General features: G+C 41.8%; 1 protein-coding gene across 1 annotated transcript in view; it reads right to left on the bottom strand.

Annotated features, from left to right (window-relative positions):
* Positions 1 to 12,162: 12,162 nt before the first annotated feature.
* Positions 12,163 to 18,713, bottom strand: part of TATDN1 (TatD DNase domain containing 1) — a 195,367-nt gene continuing 188,816 nt past the window's right edge. The window contains exons 11-12 of the mRNA XM_085604980.1: positions 13,008 to 13,134; positions 12,163 to 12,608 (exon numbers count right to left, since the gene is read on the bottom strand). Of these exons, the coding sequence (XP_085461106.1) occupies positions 12,506 to 12,608; positions 13,008 to 13,134 (230 nt within the window). The 3' untranslated portion in view covers positions 12,163 to 12,505. The remainder of the gene's footprint in view (positions 12,609 to 13,007; positions 13,135 to 18,713) is intronic.

Raw genomic sequence — 18,713 nt, 5'->3', positions numbered from 1 at the left:
CCCAAACACTGCCGGTTGCACCAGCGCGACTCTGACTCTGCTCTGTGGGTGCCGCGGGCGGTTCCAGGGATAGTCAGAGTGGAGCTGCGGGGCCTAAGAAGAGGTGAAATGCAACAATTAACATGCAAATGGTCTTTTAAAGACCTGTGAAGTGCTCGGGTGCAGCTGTTGGTGTGCCCGGGAAGCTCTCTCAGCCGGCTGACACACACGCAGGGTCGAATGACAGAGGATGACAGAGGGAGGTAGAGGGGGGGAGACAGAGGGAGGGAGACAGAGGGAGGGAGGGAAAAGGAGGGAGGTGGACTGAAACATGACTAGTATCCGGACGTGAGGCCTACACGTTGCATTGTGAGGTGATGTCATATAGTGTATGTGTGGAGTAGCCACTTTGGTTTGGGACAAGCTTACTAGGCGCTTGCAAGATTTCATAGCGGTTGTAAGAAGACATTTGTTCTTTATTTTAACCTACTGTGTGATGTCTGTGTTTACTATTAGACATAATTCTACAATACTCAACTATTTAAAGAGAATAATATAGGCCATAGCAAAAAATAAGAACAAATACACTGCAGAATTATTAAATAATATTGTTTCCTTTTATTCTTTGGTCATTTCAATATCATAATTCTGGCATTAAGAGGGAAAGATGGTTTGTCTGTTCGTTTGGTTAAAATATTACAAAATATCTAGTATTCAGCCTTCTGCTTCTTTTGTACAAAAGACAAACAGGGCAAAATTGAATGGATGATGTGGGTGGGATTACTTGAGAGCTTTTGTAAGATTTTAGAAGAAATAAACTAAACCTCAAAGGATATTTTCTCTTTTGAAATTACCCATTGTAGCTGAAGTTCCTAAGCAATTTATAAATTGATGTCATCTTGTTTCTGCTTCCAGTGAAATAGATGTGTACCGATATGCTGGTCCACCGAAGCAGGGAACGCTTGGAAAAAAATATCCCCGTTCTGGAGTATTATAAATGTTATTCCAGAGGACAAAAAAAGGAGAAGGCTGTGACAAAAGGTAGCCGTATTAAGAAAGCTGGCAGCATTTTGCGATTTTTAGAACATTACATATGTTCAAGTTATAAGAGACCACCTTTTAAATAAAGACAAGAAGTAAGGATGTGCCCACACTTAATGTCACTATAAACATAGCAAAGGCAATTGAGCGGTCTAAAAGATATGTTGAGGAAATGCATGCTAAAGAGAAAACGAGGATAAGTGCTTTTTCTCAAACAATTCCTAAGAAGAAAAAAGGGGCATGGAGACAAAGGAATCAAACACAACTTCCGAAACAAGACAAAAGCCATGTTGTCACAGTGGTAGCCAATCACATTTAGCCAGCTGCAGATTTGCGCCTTCAGTTATTAAAATATGCAGTCAGCATGGCCATGGAGGATATGTTTGAACTGTATGTTTGAATATAAAGAGGTTGAAGTTAATAATGTGGACAAACAGAACTCTTCTGAAGAAACTCCTAAGGAGAGGGAAGGAGACAGACAGAGTGAGGGAGAGAGAAGGAGGGAGACAGACAGAGGGAGGGAGAGAGAGGGAGGAAGACAGAGGGAGGGAGAGAGAGAGAGAGAGATGTGTATGCCGGGTCTGGAGGCTTAGTGGATGAAGGCGTCCGCTGCAGGGACCTGTGTTCAACCTCATGGTCACATTTGTTTTGTGGCTTTAGCCCCGCCCCCTTCTCCCACTGACCCCGCCCCCACCAGTGCGGCCCTCGGCCACAAACCACACTGTAAATTTGGCCCCCGAGAGAAAGTTTGTGAGTACCCCTGCTGTAAGGTCTGCTCATGTCTCCTGCCTTCCAACAATATTGCCTTGATAGTGGTAATCTCCTCTTTTTGACAAATTTTCAGAGTTGTTTTGACGTTTTGAATGCGGCTTGGTCATCGTTGCTTTCCTGCGCCTGTTGGAGTTCTGTTTAAAGCTTGCTGTTCTTTTTTTTTACGTCTTTTGACAACTCCTTGTCAACACGAAGCTCCTTTTTGATTGTTCTGTCCTCCGCATATGGGCAGGTTACGCAAGCCACAGTTTTTTTTTGTTCCTAAATCTTCCTGCACAAAGTTACCTACGCAGTCTTTGACTTCTGCATCTACTACCACTACGGCGACTCCCCCTTCTATTGCAGGTATGGCTGGAGTGTCTTCTGTTCGCTCACAAGCATCGCAATCGTCGTCTCAGAAATTGTCACCCTTACTTCCACCTCTAAAAGGCTGAAACAGGACCCTCCATCTCCTGATAAGTCATCCCCTGTTATCTCTCTGGAACTGTTATTGGAGGAAATCCGTGCTTTACGTCCATTTGTGGAAGAAACAAACAGTAAGATGCAATTTCTGGAAGAAAAATGGTCAACAATGGAGAACAGAGTCTCTACAATGGAGCAACAATTGTCGTCGATTCAGGATGACTCTCAAAGACTTACCTCTCTTGAAAGGGAGGTCCGCAAGCTTCAACAACACACAGAGGATTTGGAAAATCGCAACAGAAGAAATAATTTACGTATTTATGGCCTGCCGGAATCTTTGGAAGGAGAAGACCCTGTCGCCTTTTTCTCTTCCTTTCTGTGATTTTTTTTTAGAGATGCCCCCTTCAACAGTGCTGAACATTCAGAGAGCCCATAGACTTGGCCCACGTCCTTCACTTTCTTCATCCTCGGTCAAACCCCGGGGAGTCATTATCCTCTTCCTGAAATTCACTGACCTGCTCTCTGTTCTTTCTGCTGCTAGAGCCAAACGACACATTTCTTGGCTAGGCCAGAGAGTATTTCTCTCTCAGGATGTCTCCAATGCTACAGCGGCCAGATGTAAAGAATTCCTCAATCTTCGCCCTCCTCTTCGCTCAGTGGGTGCTCGCTATGGTCTCTTTCACCCCTGCAAGTTACTTTTCAAAACCGTACCTTGTCCTTTGAAGATCCTGCAGAACTCAAGAAATGTATTCATTCCCACTCCTCGGCCAACATGGATACCACTGTTCCTACTATGGGATGAGGTGTTCTACCCATGCTATCAGGACTTGACTTGTTACAGCAATGTTATTATATGAATTATTTTTCTCTTTGTTTACATTTATTCCCTGTTCAACCTTTTCAGTCTGTTATTTGGTATGACTGTTTATATTTCTATTTCTACTATTTTTCTTTGGAGTTACATTATGTGTACCTCGTTTAATTTTGTATATCTTTGTCTCCTTCTCGTATGTTACATTGGTTGCCCTTCTTCTCTTATTGCTTCACGTCTTATTCATTTTTATTTATCTTTTTATTTATTTTTTCTCTTCTCCACTATTATTCTTCGATTCTACTTGCCATTTTGATAGTTCATATTTATTGTTAATCTTCTCAGTTCGCTTTGACATATTCACCATCTCTTCTTTACTATATATTTTTTCTTTTTTTCTTTCTCTTTCTTCTCTTTATGCTTTTTTAACCTCCTCTTTTTATCTTCATGCAGGTTTGTTCTGTTCAGCCTATATTTGTTGATCTGTCTACCCTGTCTTATGTGATCTGGTGTGGTTTGGACTCCCTGGTTCGGACGTTCCGTCTCCCGTTCATCGCCATTGCCCCAGTTCTCTCTTGTTCCCGTTCCCCTCCGGTATGTATGTTCTTTTCCGTCCTCTTTCCTGGATATGTACTGTCTTTTCTTATTTTTCTCTTTTGTCTCCTTTCCTCCCCCTTTGTACCCTAGTTTTCATCCCCTATTCTATATCTATTTCTTATTTCATTTTTTTGTTAATGCATATTTGGTTCTATATAATGCTTTATTGCTCTTAAATTCAGAGTTATTTCTTGGAATGTGAAAGGTTTTAATAATCCTTTTAAGAGACAGAGAATCCTTTCACACCTTGCCTCTTATAACCCTGATTTAGTACTTTTGCAAGAAACCCACCTCACTGAAACTGAAGCGTTAAAATTAAAAAGAGGCTGGGTGGGTACAGTATTATTTTCTCCTTCTATTGATAAAAAAAATGGCGTAGTTACTCTATGTCATAATAAATTGAACTGCAAGATCTTATCTCAAGAAGTTGATAATGAAGGTGGATGGTTACTAGTTAGATTATTAATTAATAATGTTCCTCTAACCATTTTTAATGTTTATGGTCCTACTCACCCTGACTGTTCCTTTTGGCCTGTTACGCAAAAATGTGTCCAGTTTCAGGATGAATTTTTCATATTAGGAGGCGACTGCAACTAAGTTATAGACCCATTCCTTGATCGTCAATCTCAAGTCCGTTTTACTCCCACTAAGACTCAGAAACATTTTCTCGACACTATTTCTCAAGCGCATCTCATTGACTCTTGGAGACTCTCCCACCCTGATTCTTTGGACTTCTCTTTTTTCTCTCCCCCCCACGCTTCTCTTTCCCGCTTGGACTATATCTTTCTTCCTCAACCCCTATCCCAAAACCTCCTCTCTTCCTCTATAGAACCTATTGTTATTTCTGACCATGCCCCAATAGTAACTGATCTTGATTTGCTCCCTCCACATCCTAGGTCATCTCGCTGGCGTTTCAATAATTCTCTCCTCTTAGATCCTCTTCCTTTCGTGCATTTGCAACTGAATTCTTTGACCTTAATTGTACACCCAACTCCTCTCCACATATCATATGCGACTCTTTTAAAGCTACTGCAAGAGGTTTTATCATTGACTTCGTCTCAAAAAAGAAGAAACGCTTTCTTCATCAACGTAAAACCACCTTGGCACATATTAAACTTTTAGAACACAAGTTTTACACTTCCCCGAAACATTCTGTTCTTCCAGAACTCATTCGAGCTAAACTCGCTTTCAATAAAACTACTACTGATAATGCGTCATCCGTACTTTTGCGTAGCAGTGCTCGCTATTATGGGGGTCGTAACAAAGCAGGGAAGCTTCTGGCTAACTATCTCAAAACACGTAAGGACCGTACTCTTATAGATGCTATTTTGTCCTCCAATGACTCTCTTTTACACAAAGATCAAGAAATACTTAATGAATTCAAACTCTTCTATCAAAATCTTTACACCCCTGAAGCTCCTCCTTCTTCTTCTAGCATTCAGGACTATCTTGAGAAAATCCCTCCCCCTTCTACATCCCATCTTGATCTTCTTGCTCTTGAATCAGACTTGTCCCTTATTGAGCTATCCAACACCCTGAATTCTCTCACTAAAGGGAAAACTCCTGGTCCGGATGACTTTTCTGTTGAATGTTATTTACATTTTTCAGATTTCTTACTACCAAAACTTTTAGCACTTTTTCGTTCCTTTTTCTTAGCTGGTACCTTTCAGGAGGCAACAATTTGTTTAATTCATAAAGAAGGTCGTGATCCTAAATATTGCAAGAATTATCGACCGATATTTGGTAAATGTTGATTACAAGTTGTTTGCTAAACTGCTTGCTCTGCGTCTAGATCCCCTCATGCCCCATCTTATTGGGAAAGAATAGTGTGGGTTTGTCAAAGGAAGGCATACTTCTGATAACTCTCGACTTTTTCTTAATGTCATAAACAAACTCCCCTCTATTTCTACTTCTCTAGCGGCTATATCAGTGGATGCTGAGAAGGCTTTTGATAGAGCGGACTGGTCCTTCCTATTTGCCTCATTACGGTGGTATGGGTTTGGTCCCAAACTTATTTCACTTATCTCTCTTTAATATTCTGCCCCCAGGGCCGCAGTTTTAGTTAATGGTTCTGTTTCATCCTATTTCCCTCTTCAACGCGGAGTTCGTCAAGGATGTCTTTTATCCCCTCTTCTTTTTGTCCTGGCTCTTGAACCCTTATTGTCCTCTATCCGTAACAATGACTCCATTTCTGGTTTTCCCTTTGGGGACCAGCAACTTAAATTGTCTGCATATGCGGATGGTATTCTTTTATTTATTTCTGAACCTGACACCTCTGTTTCTCCTTTGCTTCATGAATTTGACTCATTTTCTAAGGTCTCTGGTTACAAGATTAATTCTGACAAAACAGAAATCCTTCCCCTTACTAAATTTTGTCTTCCACATTCTTTTTCTTCCACCGGTTTTGCTTGGAGTGATTTAAAAATGTAATATTTAGGTGCATGGTTTTCTAATTCTATTGCTTCCTCGATTAAGTTAAATATGACTGCTGTTCTGTCCCGTATTGATAAATTACTCTCTTCCTGGAACCCCCTTTTTCTTTCTTGGTGGGGTCGCTTAGACTCAATTAAAATGATGATTACCCCTATTTTAATGTATATACTCTCTATGCTTCCTATCCACATTCCTGCCATGTATATGAAACTTATTGATTCTTGTCTTTCTAAATTTCTTTGGAAGAATAAAAAAGCTAGAATTGCTCTCTCTTCTCTTCGTAAGTCCAAGTCTAATGGTGGTGTGAATTTCCCAGATTTTCGCCTTTATCATAAATCCTTTTCTCTTCGTCAAGCCTAGCAATGGCTTGTATCTGAACATTCTCCCTTTACTCCTCTTTGGCTGTCCATTGAGCAAACCTTATTATTGCCATTCTCTCTCAAGGAAGTAATGGCTTTTTCCGTTAAAACTTCTCATACATCCGTCCCCCTGTTTAGACATACTTGTTCCCTTCTGAAACCTTTAGTTCTACCTACTCCCCTTTCTCGTGATACTTTCTTGAACTCTCCTATTTGGCATAATTCCCTTATTCTTCTCAATAACAGACCCATTTTCTGGAGTTCTTGGAGGGCAAAGAACATTATTTGGGTTAGACACCTTTTCAATGGCCTTTCGCCATGTTCTTTTCCCGAATATCAAGCCTTATTCCACTGTCCACGTTCCTTTTTACAGAGGTTTCTCTCTCTCATGGCAGTTATTTTTGATGTATATTATTCTCTTCCCCCCTCATCTCCTAATGAAACCCAAGACTCGCTTCTCAAACTTCTCCTCTCCCTACCCAAAGCTTCTCTTATATATAAGTATTACTTAGCCCCCAATCCATATCGGGTTAGATCTAAATTGGAACTTGCCTGGGAATCTGATCTGGGATGTGAATGGACTATCCACTTATGGGACAAACTTTGGTCTAGATCTTTAAAAATCTCTCGCTCTGCTTCTCTTACTCCATCTATGTTTTTTCTCTATCATAGGCTTTATCTTACTCCTATCTCTATTGCCCGTTTTTCTCCTGATTCAGATTCTAGCTGTTGGACCTGTGGCTCTTCTGATGCCAACCTTATGCATCTTCTTTTTCTCTGTTCCCCGGTTTCCAATTTTTGGATGTCCGTTTGGTCTTATATTTCTCGTATCTTTCATCTCTCTGTCTCTTATTCTACACCTTTATTGTTTACTGGTAGCCTCTCTGACTCTTTATCTATACCTTCTCATAACTATGGCCTTTTTGATCTCATGCTCGCTCTAGCCTTTCAGCACATTACACTCAATTGGAAATCTCTCAATAAGCTTTCTACGCAACACTGGTGGAATAGCCTTTGTCACTTCCATAGACTTGATGTTGCCGTCGCCTCCTCCTGTAAACCAACACTTAATAGAGTGATCTTTTGGTTACCTCTTACAACTTATTTAGACCAGGTTGTTTCTAAACATACCTCCTCCCTAAACTCCGAAAATTTTAAACCCCCCTAAAACGCCTTTTCTCTGTTCTCACTTCATGTCATCTAAGATAACTTAATCTATATTGTTAATTAACTAATGGTTTGTTCACATTTCGCTGTGTTTATAAAAAGTATTATGCACTCTTCTTTTTTATAACAATATATCAATATCCCGTAACAAGGAGAAAGTTAAGAGATAATTGGGGGAGATGGGCGATGGTTGAGGTACTATTAGGGGGGGTGTGGACAACATTAGTTGCAGCATATGGTTCTACACAGGACGATCCAGAAATTCTGCAATTTTTGGATTCTGAGTTGGCAGACTGGGCCCCTCGAGTTATTATAGGTGGAGATTTAAATATTGACGGAGCGGAGGGTCTAGGATCAGGCTCAATAAGACAGTATAAGGGGAGGAAAAAAAAGGTCTACAAGGCCCTTACTGATCTTTTAGAAAATAATACATTGCGAGATGTCTGGGGGTCAATCAGATCGAAACAACTCGGTTATACATATTATTCAGCACCGCATCAGATATGCGTTAGGCTGGATTACTTCCTGGTTTCCAATGATTTAATTAGTATAGTGGAAATTGATAGACTTCCTCGGATACTTAGTGACCACAATCCCCTAATCCTAACGATAAAGCAGAGTGGGGGAACAACAATAAGAAGGGAGTGGACATTCGAAAGGGGATTGCTTTTAGATGATGACTATATAAAACATATGTCTAAATGGATTACTGAATTCTTTGAATATAATAGAGGAACTGCTGCAGTTGGCATAGTATGGGATGCCTTTAAGGCAGGAGCACGCGGTGAAACGTGCAGTTATAGCGCCTTCAAGAGGAAAACAGAAAGACTGCGATATAAGGAGAAAGAGGGAAAAGTACTGGAGGCAGAAGAACAACTTAATAACTGTGTAATAAGGGGAGAGCCGACTGAACAATTCGTAATAGAATTACTGAAGGTGAAAAGTGAGGCAGAGGAAGAACTTGCTAATAGAGCCGCAAAGCAATATACAATCAGAAGGGAGAGATGTTACGAGTTCAGTGAGAAAATAGGGCGAGTCCTTGCTATACGAACCAGACAGATAGCGGCGGCAGGGACGATTAAGGAAATAAAGGATGAAAAGGGACAACTACATTCAGATCCAGAAGAAATTCGGGAGGTCTTTAGGAAGTTTTACCAATCTTTATATGATGAGAAAGATCCCAGTAGTATCGATAGAATAAATGAATATCTCCAGAACATTGAGGTAAAAACTATATCCCCTGAAGATGCAGAGGAATTAGAGACCGTATTGGACGAAACTGAGATTAAAGAAGCAATGACTGCTCTACCCTCGGGGAAGGCTGCTGGACCTGATCAGCTACCGATCGAGTTTTATAAAACTTTCTGGGGATGTTTAGGTAATAATTTAACTCAAATGTTTCAAGCTGCACAAAGTGGGGTATCCATTCCCAAATCCTGGAGCGGGGCAGATATAGTATTAATTTTAAAAAAAGAAAAGCCCCCGAATGAACCAGGGTCGTACCGCCCAATAACATTGATGAATAATGACACCAAAATTTATTCAAAGGCACTGGCTGCAAGATTTGCAAGAATTATAAGTAACCTGGTTAGTGATAACCAACATGGGTTTATTCCTGGTAGAGGGACAACTCACCATATTAGAAAAGTTATAACTTTATTTGATGTGGCGGAAGTAGCAGGAGACCCGATGGCAGTTATGCTTTTGGATGCGGAAAAAGCATTTGATCGGGTCTCCTGGCAGTATTTGTGGCAGACCCTAGCTAGAGTTGGGATTAGGGGAGGCTATTTGAAAGCAATTCAGACTCTATATATGGATCCAGGTGCAGCATTAAGGATAAACGGGGGTATAACTGGTCAATTTATAATCAAGAGAGGAACTCGCCAGGGATGTCCTTTCTCTCCCTTGCTATTTGCCATCTATATGGAGCCCTTAATACGGAAGATAGAATTAGCACCAGAGATCACCCCAGTCAATACAGTTCTTGGGCCATGCAAGATATTAGCCTATGCTGACGACGTTGCGGTGATAACACCTTGCCCAACGGAAGCAACTACATTTGTAGAGGCCGAGGCCTTAAGATTTGGACAAGTCTCAGGGTACTCATTGAACGCGTCTAAAACCCAGATTATTAAAAACTCTTTTACACCTTGTGAAGATAGAAGAGTAGTGCCGGCAGGGAAATACCTCGGAATTAATATTATGTCTAATTTAGATAGTTTGGTGGATAATAATATTGCCCCAGTAATCGAAAAGGCAAGAAAAGATTTGGATCGTTATGAGAACTTACATTTATCATTAGTTGGGCGAGTTAATATTATTAAAATGCTGATCTTACCCAAACTGTTGTATCTTTTTAGGGCAATCCCTCTTCTAATTGAAAATAAGTGGTTTAAAATTTGCGAAAGTATGGTAAATCGTTTTATTTGGGCTAGAGGTAAAACCCGGAGGGCATTGAGGTATATGTCCCTTCCCAGGGAGAGAGGGGGGTGGTCACTGCCGGATCTAAAGGTATATTATTGGGCTGCAGCAATACAAGGAATGGCTGGATTAATTGGGGGGGGCTGAGATGGATGGATGGGATAAGACAGGCTCGCTGGCTATATATGGTTTAGCTCTGGGTACAAATGCTGAAAATATTTTTTTAAGATTTACTGATGGAAGTTACTTTAAAAGAACACGTTTCAAGATAATTATGGCGGCCTACAGCATATGGAAAGGATTTTCCAAAAAAGTTGGAATAGGGAAATATAGTGTATATACTAGACTCAAAAATAATCCCTCATTTCCTAGGGCTGTGTTCTCAGGAATGGTATATGAGGAATGGGAGAGTCAAGGTATAAGAATGATTGGTGATATGTGGGATGATAATGGCATCTTACAATTTATAGATTTGAAAAACAAGTATATGTTAAACACAAATCATTTCTTTAAATACCTTCAAATAAGGAGTTGTATATTAAATAAAAAAGGGGGAGCTCTAGGCTTTGGGAGGAGTATAATGATGGATCTCATACAAAAAGGTAATGACTGTACTATAAAAAGATTTTATTTAGAAATGACAAAGTTAAAAAAGGATGATCTTGACAAATGGATAATTAAATGGTCCTCAGATTTAGATATAGCTAGAGAAAGAGATACTTTCTCTGAATCACTTGAGATGGGATGTAAATTACTATGCTCAGCGTCTCTTCAGGCCCAGCACTACAAGAGCCTGTATCACCTGTATTATACGCCACGGAAAATTGCTCAATGGGGGGCTGTGTCGGGCATTTCGTGTTTTAGATGTGGCAGTATGGAGGCCAATTTGTTACATATTTTCTCTACTTGTCCACACTTAGATAAGATAAAACAAGATATCGGGAATTTTTTCCGGAATGCCTTAGACACAACAATAGAGTTGGACTCAGCAACTATTTTGTTGGGAATATCCCCCAACGGACAAATTAATTGTAAATATTTTCTGTTTGTAGCAATGTCGATTTTTAGACTGCTTGTGGCCTCAACTTGGTTAGATCCAAATCCTCCTACGTATCATCAATGGCTAGGAAAAACTTTGTCAATACAAAAATTGGAAACAGCTATTTACTCTAGGAAAGGGAGAAAGGGTAAAAAGCTGGGTATACAAATCTGGGGTCCTTTGATTCAATGGAAGGCTGGAATTGAATAAGGTATTTTGAGGAATGTATGTATTATGGAATGTTAACATATATTATTTGTATCCGTATATATTATGATAGGCTCTGTATGTAGTATGTATATTGTAATATTTCACTTTCCATTTTTCTTTTGAATATGTAGTTGAGTATGTGGCTGCCTTATGAAACTTATTGTGCCTTGTCCATGTAATGGGGGAGGGGGGGGGGGGAAATAAAATGTGGGGAAAAAATTTATCAATAAAAATATATATAAAAAAAAAAAAAACAATATATCAATATCCCCCCCTTCCTTCCCTTAATTTTTTCCCGTTCCCCTTTTCCTATAAAACCTTAAAATAGCTTTTATTTCTTATATTGTACTAGCCATGGCTCTTGTTATCATTATCCATCGATGTTCGAATTGTTGCTGGTATTTTCTGTCTATTTTTCTGTTTTCTCAATAAAGCTTTTTTAAACATAAAAAGGGTCTACATATGTTGGTTTTGAGCTCAACTGGTATCCAAGTTGGCTCTCCTTCTGTAAATGAACACCTAATAGTTATGTCAGCTGGTAAGGAATTCCTCCTCCACCCCCTACCCTAATGAGTAGCACATAAATAGATAACTATTGAGCAAAACTGAATGAGTATTGTGGTGCTGGGCAATAAATGACAGGCAGGTGTCAAAAATAACATTTTGGCCTACAGTTGGTCTAACTAGGTTCAGGATGAATATGGAAAATATACATGAATATATGGGGGCGCATCCCTCTCTGAATCAGGGAAGCATAGCCTCAAAACTATCTCTTTCTCTCTATCTCCTCTTCTTTCCTTTACCCACAAAAAGATTGCTACCTGTGCGTGCAAAATATGCAGCTAGTTTCTTACTGAGCCATGCAATTTATAACGACACACATGAAAAGCAGAGCCATACTTGTAGACATATGAGTGACAGTGACACAGAAGAGGGGCTCATCAAAAAAACTTTATTTCAAGTTGCATCTTAAATAATCCTTTCTGTCTTTCCAACCATCATAGAAGCACATAATGCAATGTCTTTTTTTATACAAAATGAGGTTATGCGCAAAGCAAGATTTTCAATGTAATAATTTTTAATGAAGTATTGCTGTCCTTAAGCAGAACTATTTTGGCCATGTTGTCCAAAAAATAAATGATTTTTAACATTATTTACTTTCATACATAATGCAGCTGTCGTGGTTTGTTCAGTTCGCCACACTTCAGGCACTGGCGACTGTTTACATCTAGAACCCAGCTTACTGTGTTGTAGTCAATCACATGCAGAAGAGCCTCACGTATCCTTGAAAAATACCTTCATGGTATTATTGTATAATGTGTTTGCCAATTCAAGAGGGTCTTCTTCTCTTGTCTCCGACATAATCTCCAGGACTTGGCTGAAACAGAAATCAGCCCCTTATCATGATCACATTAATCTTTATAATTATAGATTAAGACTTTGGGGCTCTTACACTACTGCCTTAATAATGTATTTTATAACATAACGTAATACTTTCAGAGTCATCAAATAATTATAACTATTATCAACTGATATGCGTACACCTCACTACAGCCAATTCTCGCAGCCATGTAGCCATTGTACGGTTCCCCGTGGGCCCACCACTATCAATGCTTTACCATCTCCAGTCAGTAAAAGCACTTTCTTCTCTTAGTAGTCTGAAAACTCTAAATAGCATAATTTTATTTTGCAAAAATTAAATGACTTATTTGTGTAGTATTCTTATGCAATATAGTAATTGTTTAAATATAGAAAAACAATAAAATGAGATACTTACGTAATATGGCAAGGTTCATTCCTATCCTTCAAACAATGGCCTGTTTCCCATTTCTTTTTGGTAGGGAAGGTTGTCTTCACATATTTAGATCCAGCATGAGTATTTTTTACTCCACACCAGGGAGCATCTATTATGATGAAGAAAATAAATAGCAGTTTTTTTATTATTGCTTTAATTTCCTGTTGGCAAGGTTATAATATACAGGAAAATTCCCAAAATGCAGAACACCACCCTGGCGAAAAGCCGTTTTGGTGAATCATCATAAATACTTTTATCCAGAAAAGCAAATGATCTTCGCAGAAAAAATATATGCCACAAACAGGTTGGAATCCCATCCCAGATATGGCACTAACACAGACAATGACACTCACACACACACACACACACACACAACATAACATACGCATTATTATGAAGACTGGCCATTGACCATAATGAAGTGTGTAATTACTATTCTAACTCCCCACGTGCTTTGATAGTAGGGAAGGTTATAAAGTGGTCCAAGTGAAATCTAACTACACTTTTAGTTTTTTGATACACTCGCTCAAAAGTACCTAAACACACTACTGTGACCGGTCTTCACAAAGATAGTGTCTATCAGGCTCTGATAAGGTTAACCTGCAGAGAGACAAACTGGAGGCAGCACTCCAGCTGGAGGACTTGCAGGAAGCCCTACGGGGTATTGCCCGGTGCAAAGCTTCTGGCCCGGATGGAATGCCCGTTGAATTCTATCAGACATATGCTGTTATTCTCCTTCCGCGCTTATTGGACACCTTGTGGGAGGCTAAACAAGCTGGAGTTCTCCACTCATCCATGCGAGAGGCACATATTGTCATGCTCCCAAAACCTAATAGAAACCCTGAGGACCCAGCTGTATATAGACCCCTGTCCATGTTAGGAGTAGATGCCAAATTATTGGCCAAAGTTCTGGCCATAAGACTAAAGAAGAGTAGTGAACTCGCTGGTCCATGAGGACCTATGGGGTTTTATACCAGAGAAAGGCAGTAGTCGCCCTAGATATTGAAAAAGCCTTTGATACCCTGCGGTGGGACTGTCTTTGGGAAGTATTGAGGAGAATGGGGCTTGATAGCGAATACATAGCCTGGATCAAATTGTTATACTGCAAACCAAGAGCCAGAGTGCGGAACAGGAGACATGTATCGGAAATTAAGAGATAGGAAGGGACACTAGACGTCCATTATCCCCATTGCACTTCGCTCTGACCATGGAACCTCTGGCGGTACGATTGTGAAGAGATATAGAACCATGGGGTATAGCGGTGGACGGTCGTGCACACGTGGTCTTTATATATGCAGACTATGCCCTTCTCTAGTTCAGGGAACTGGAAGGGGCGATCACGGCGGTTTGGGAAATACTAGACTCATTTGGATCTTCCTCTGGCCTCGAAAACAATTCCCAGAAAACTATACTGTTCCTGCTCGCAGCCTTGGGGTGAGGGACACATCAGGATCTCCTGCGGTTGCCATGGACTGGAGGTGTGATCGATTCCGTGACCTTGGTATACAGATTGCCCATCAGCCGGTGTCCCAGTTTGAACTAAACATGGGGAAGGTCCTCACAGTGCTACGGGCATCGATAACATTCTGGAATAGGTTAACACTGTTGGTTATGTGGAGAGTGGCAATATCAAAGATGGTGCTCTTGCCTCGCTGTCTTTATGTGCTCCAGAACTCCTTTTGTAAAATCCCTAAGTCCACGTTTGATGCTCTGAATGGTCTCTTGGTCTCCTTAGTATGTGCTGGTAAACGGAGCAAGGCCAGTCTGGAAACACTCAAGTTGGACACGGAGGGGGGTGGCATATGGCTGCAGGGACCTTGGACTATATTACATGGCTGGATTATGGTGCATGGGGGAACGAACAGTCGAGACAGACCTACTAGGGAGATGGAATGCCGGGACGCAACTACAGCGGTTCTTAATGATCGGTTCACAGGTCCCTAAAGACGGCCCGCACATAATTCTGCGAGTTGCAGACGTTTGGGAACAAGCAGTGGTAAAAGTTCTCCGCAGGGCTCCGTACGCTAACGCACTAACCCTCCGTTGGCCGAAGGGATTTCACAATATTCAGGAGACCATGGACATCTCGAGGTGGTATGAGGGGGGGATGCGAGTCAGCGGGAGATTTATATCAGAATGGGACATTCATGACCTTTAACGAGGCTCAGGACTGGTTCCAGGTCCCGCCGGGGCATTTTTTTAAAGTATGCTAAAATATTGAGTACTGTGTACGAGATGTGGACCACCTTCCCGGACGAGCTGAAGGAATCCTGTACGTTGATGACAATGTTAGACTCAGGCTCTAGCAGGGGTCTCAAATCGCACATTTATAAAGCACTAAAGGAGGATTGGGGTCTAACCTCGACATGCTTAGAGCAAGGTGGGATGACGACTTGCCAGTCCCGCTGACGGATGGTGAGAGGGTTGGGCAGAGCACTGGAACAGGTAGCGGATGCAACAAGCAATGCGCGGTTCAAACTCATTCAGTTTTAATATTTACACTGCACGTAGTATTTGCACGGTTCACCCCAGGGTTGTCCTCTTCATGGCCGCGTTCCGGCGTAGACCCCGCAACGTTTCTGCATATGACCTGGAGCTGTTTAAGTCTATAGCAGTATTGGACCCAGGTGGTGCAAACTCTTTGCACAGCAACAACGGTGCGAATTGAAACCTCCATAAAACACTGCATCCTGGCAGTACTTCCAACACCCAAGAAGAGGACTAAGATGCGAAACAAATTCGCACTATTAGGACTGGTCCTAGCAAAAAGACGATAGCTATCCACTGCATACATCCTGCCCCCCTCCCCCACGTGGGATAGATGGAGGGATGATTTGCGTGAGTGGGGTGTAGCTGAAGAATGCCGTCTTAGAGTCGTACGAACTGATGAGAATGCAGAGAGTGATCTTTTCGACTGGGGCCAGATGTTGACTGCAGTGTCTACAGCAATCACTCAAAGTGAGAATTAAAACACACACAGTTCACCATCCACCCAGCCCACATCGCCATCCAATGCAACAACAATGTATGTGCCCTCTCACACCATATTTACGCGAATTACAAACCATCCACAGGTAGACTGCCAGATTACCCTTATTAGGACACAGCAACACCTGCAGGTCGCTGCCAGGGGAGGGGGAATGGGATAGATGTGGAGGAATCTAGTTTCTCTTGACTATAATTTCTGTATTATTGTTTATATGATTGAGCGTCAGTTCAAAATGCTCTGTTCCTAAATGCAATTCGGCTCATGGGTAGTGAGGGCGAAGGAAAAAGTGAAGTCATGTCATTAACTTATCGTAACAAAACAATTGTTGAGAAGTAAATGTATGTGCATGACTATAGATATCCTTGATGCAGCGCTTAATAAAAAATAAAAAAAAGGTTAACCCACGCTGTGAGGACAGAGTCGGGCCCCACAGCGTGGGATACACACACACACAAACTTCATCAAATTACTAAAGCGCTCAGAATTGTAAGAATAAATAAATTAGGAAATAAGGAAAAAAGGAATGCAGGAGTCTTTGTTTTATGTCTACTGCAACCTGGAATGGAAGAGCAGATGAACAGTGCATCCCAAAAAATAAGAGAGGCTGAGGTACGTGGGGAAAAAAAGGGGTGGGCTACGGAAAATTAATAGTAGCGCAAGAAAGTCATATTCATCACACTTGGGGGCGGAGTGAAGAGAAACAAGAAGGAGAGAGGAAGTAGGAGTTAACAAGGGGGCGCTGGGTTCTTCCCCATGATAATTAGATATTCAAGTAATGGGGACACATAAAAAGACCTGGAAGGTGGGTTTTGTCAGCCTAGTCATTCTAAGAGAAAAACTTGTCAAAAAATGTTCAATATTAAGTGATTATCAGAACAGGTTTCTTGAGGTTGGGTTTTCATAGAATACACACATATCCAAGTGTACTCACCTTGAAAAGAACAGTACACCTCCAGTAAAGTATTAATACTTAAAACTGCGATTTGTCCACTCAGCACTGAAATTCCCCTCTTTTGCTTATGTTATGTTATAGTCAATTTGTAGAGCACCTATCACCAACGGTCTCTAAGCGCTTACACAGAGAGAGCATAACCAACTGCGCCTAGATCATTCCGCCAGCCGTCCTACTTGGGATGAAGAGATTATCTTTTTAAACAAATGAGTCTTCAGGTTCTTCCTGAAGGACAGTAGCTGCGGGTCTGCCTTCAGGCTAGTTGGTAACTCATTCCACAATTGCGGGAGGAGTACAGATAGAGCTCTGCCCCCTTTTGATTTTAGCTTAAATCGAGGTTGACAGAGGTTGGAGGCCGTGCCCGAGCGCAGGGTTCTGCCTGGAGTGTACTTCCTCAGACGCTGCTTGATGTAGTCTGGAGCTTTGCCAGAGATTGCCTTATGAGCTATGCAAAGGCATTTAAACTGCACTCAGGACTTAACAGGCAGCCAATGTAGCTTCCGAAGGAGAGGGGTGACGTGCGAGTTCCGAGGTAAAGAATAAATTAACCTAGCAGCGTCATTCTGCACTACCTGTAGTTTCCTCAACAGCCTCTGTGGCAAGCCAAGATACAATGCATTGCCGTAGTCCAGCCTTGAGATAACTGTGGCGGACACAATGGACTGCAGGGTGGGGGCAGAAAGAATAGGAACTAACTTGCGCAGTTGCCTCAGCACCCCCGTGCACGACCCCACCACTGCTGAAACTTGGGGGGCCATAGAGAGGTCTGCATCGATCTTTAGTCCTAAACTTTTCACCACCCTACCCGGAATGGGAGTTGTACCAAGTTCTGGAGGCCAAAACAGGTCACACCAGAGGTTTGCTTGATTTGTGATGACCAAAACCTCTGTCTTCTCAGCATTTACTTTCAGCAGGTTATTGGTCATCCAGTTTACAGTAAATCGAAGCAGGTTTCTTATTGATTCCTGTGCTTCCACTGAATCTTCCAGCTGGAGCAAAAGCTGGGTATCGTCGGCATAGTTGAAGATTTGACAGTTCCTATGCATTAGCTCCTCCACCAGGGGTTGTAGATAGATATTAAAAAGCAGAGGCGAAAGAGCGGACCCTTGGGGCACACCCCAGGTCACAGCACTTGCCTCGGATAGCTGGTCCCCCAACTGCACTCTCTGGGTGCGACCCGTCAGAAAGGACTCAAGCCACTTAAGCACTTGTCCTGTAATTCCCAGCCTTGCGATACGGTCCAGTAAGATGGAATGGCTGACCGTATCGAAGGCCGCTGACAGGTCTAAAAGAATCAAGGCACAAGGCTGTTTATTATCCGCCCTGATTCTCAGCTCATCAATGACGGCGGCTGTTACTGGCTCAGTGCTATGTTGGGGTCGAAAGCCCGCCTGCCTGGGGTGGAGTAAGCCATGATCCTCTAGGTAGCTAGCCAAGGTGTTCAGGACATGCTTTTCCAGGATTTTACCCAAGAATGGCAGTTGCGAAATAGGTCGATAGTTCTTTAAGGCCTTGGTGTCTGTGCCTGCTTTCTTTAACAGTGAGGAGACCCTGGCTTCCTTCAACTGGACTGAGAGATAGCCCACCTTTAGCGACTCATTCAAGAGACTCAGCAACTGAGTTTGAATAGCCGGCAGAGCCATTTGGAAGAACCTTGGGGGGCATGGGTCCGTGCCGGACCCTGACTTGACTTGACCGACAAGCACGGCCAGGCTCACCAAGTCGATGCAAGGGAAATTACTCAATG

The sequence above is a fragment of the Triturus cristatus genome, chromosome 5_1, assembly GCF_964204655.1.
Source record: "Triturus cristatus chromosome 5_1, aTriCri1.1, whole genome shotgun sequence".
Lineage (NCBI taxonomy): Eukaryota > Metazoa > Chordata > Amphibia > Caudata > Salamandridae > Triturus > Triturus cristatus.
This window is presented reverse-complemented; position numbering and strand designations above follow the sequence as displayed.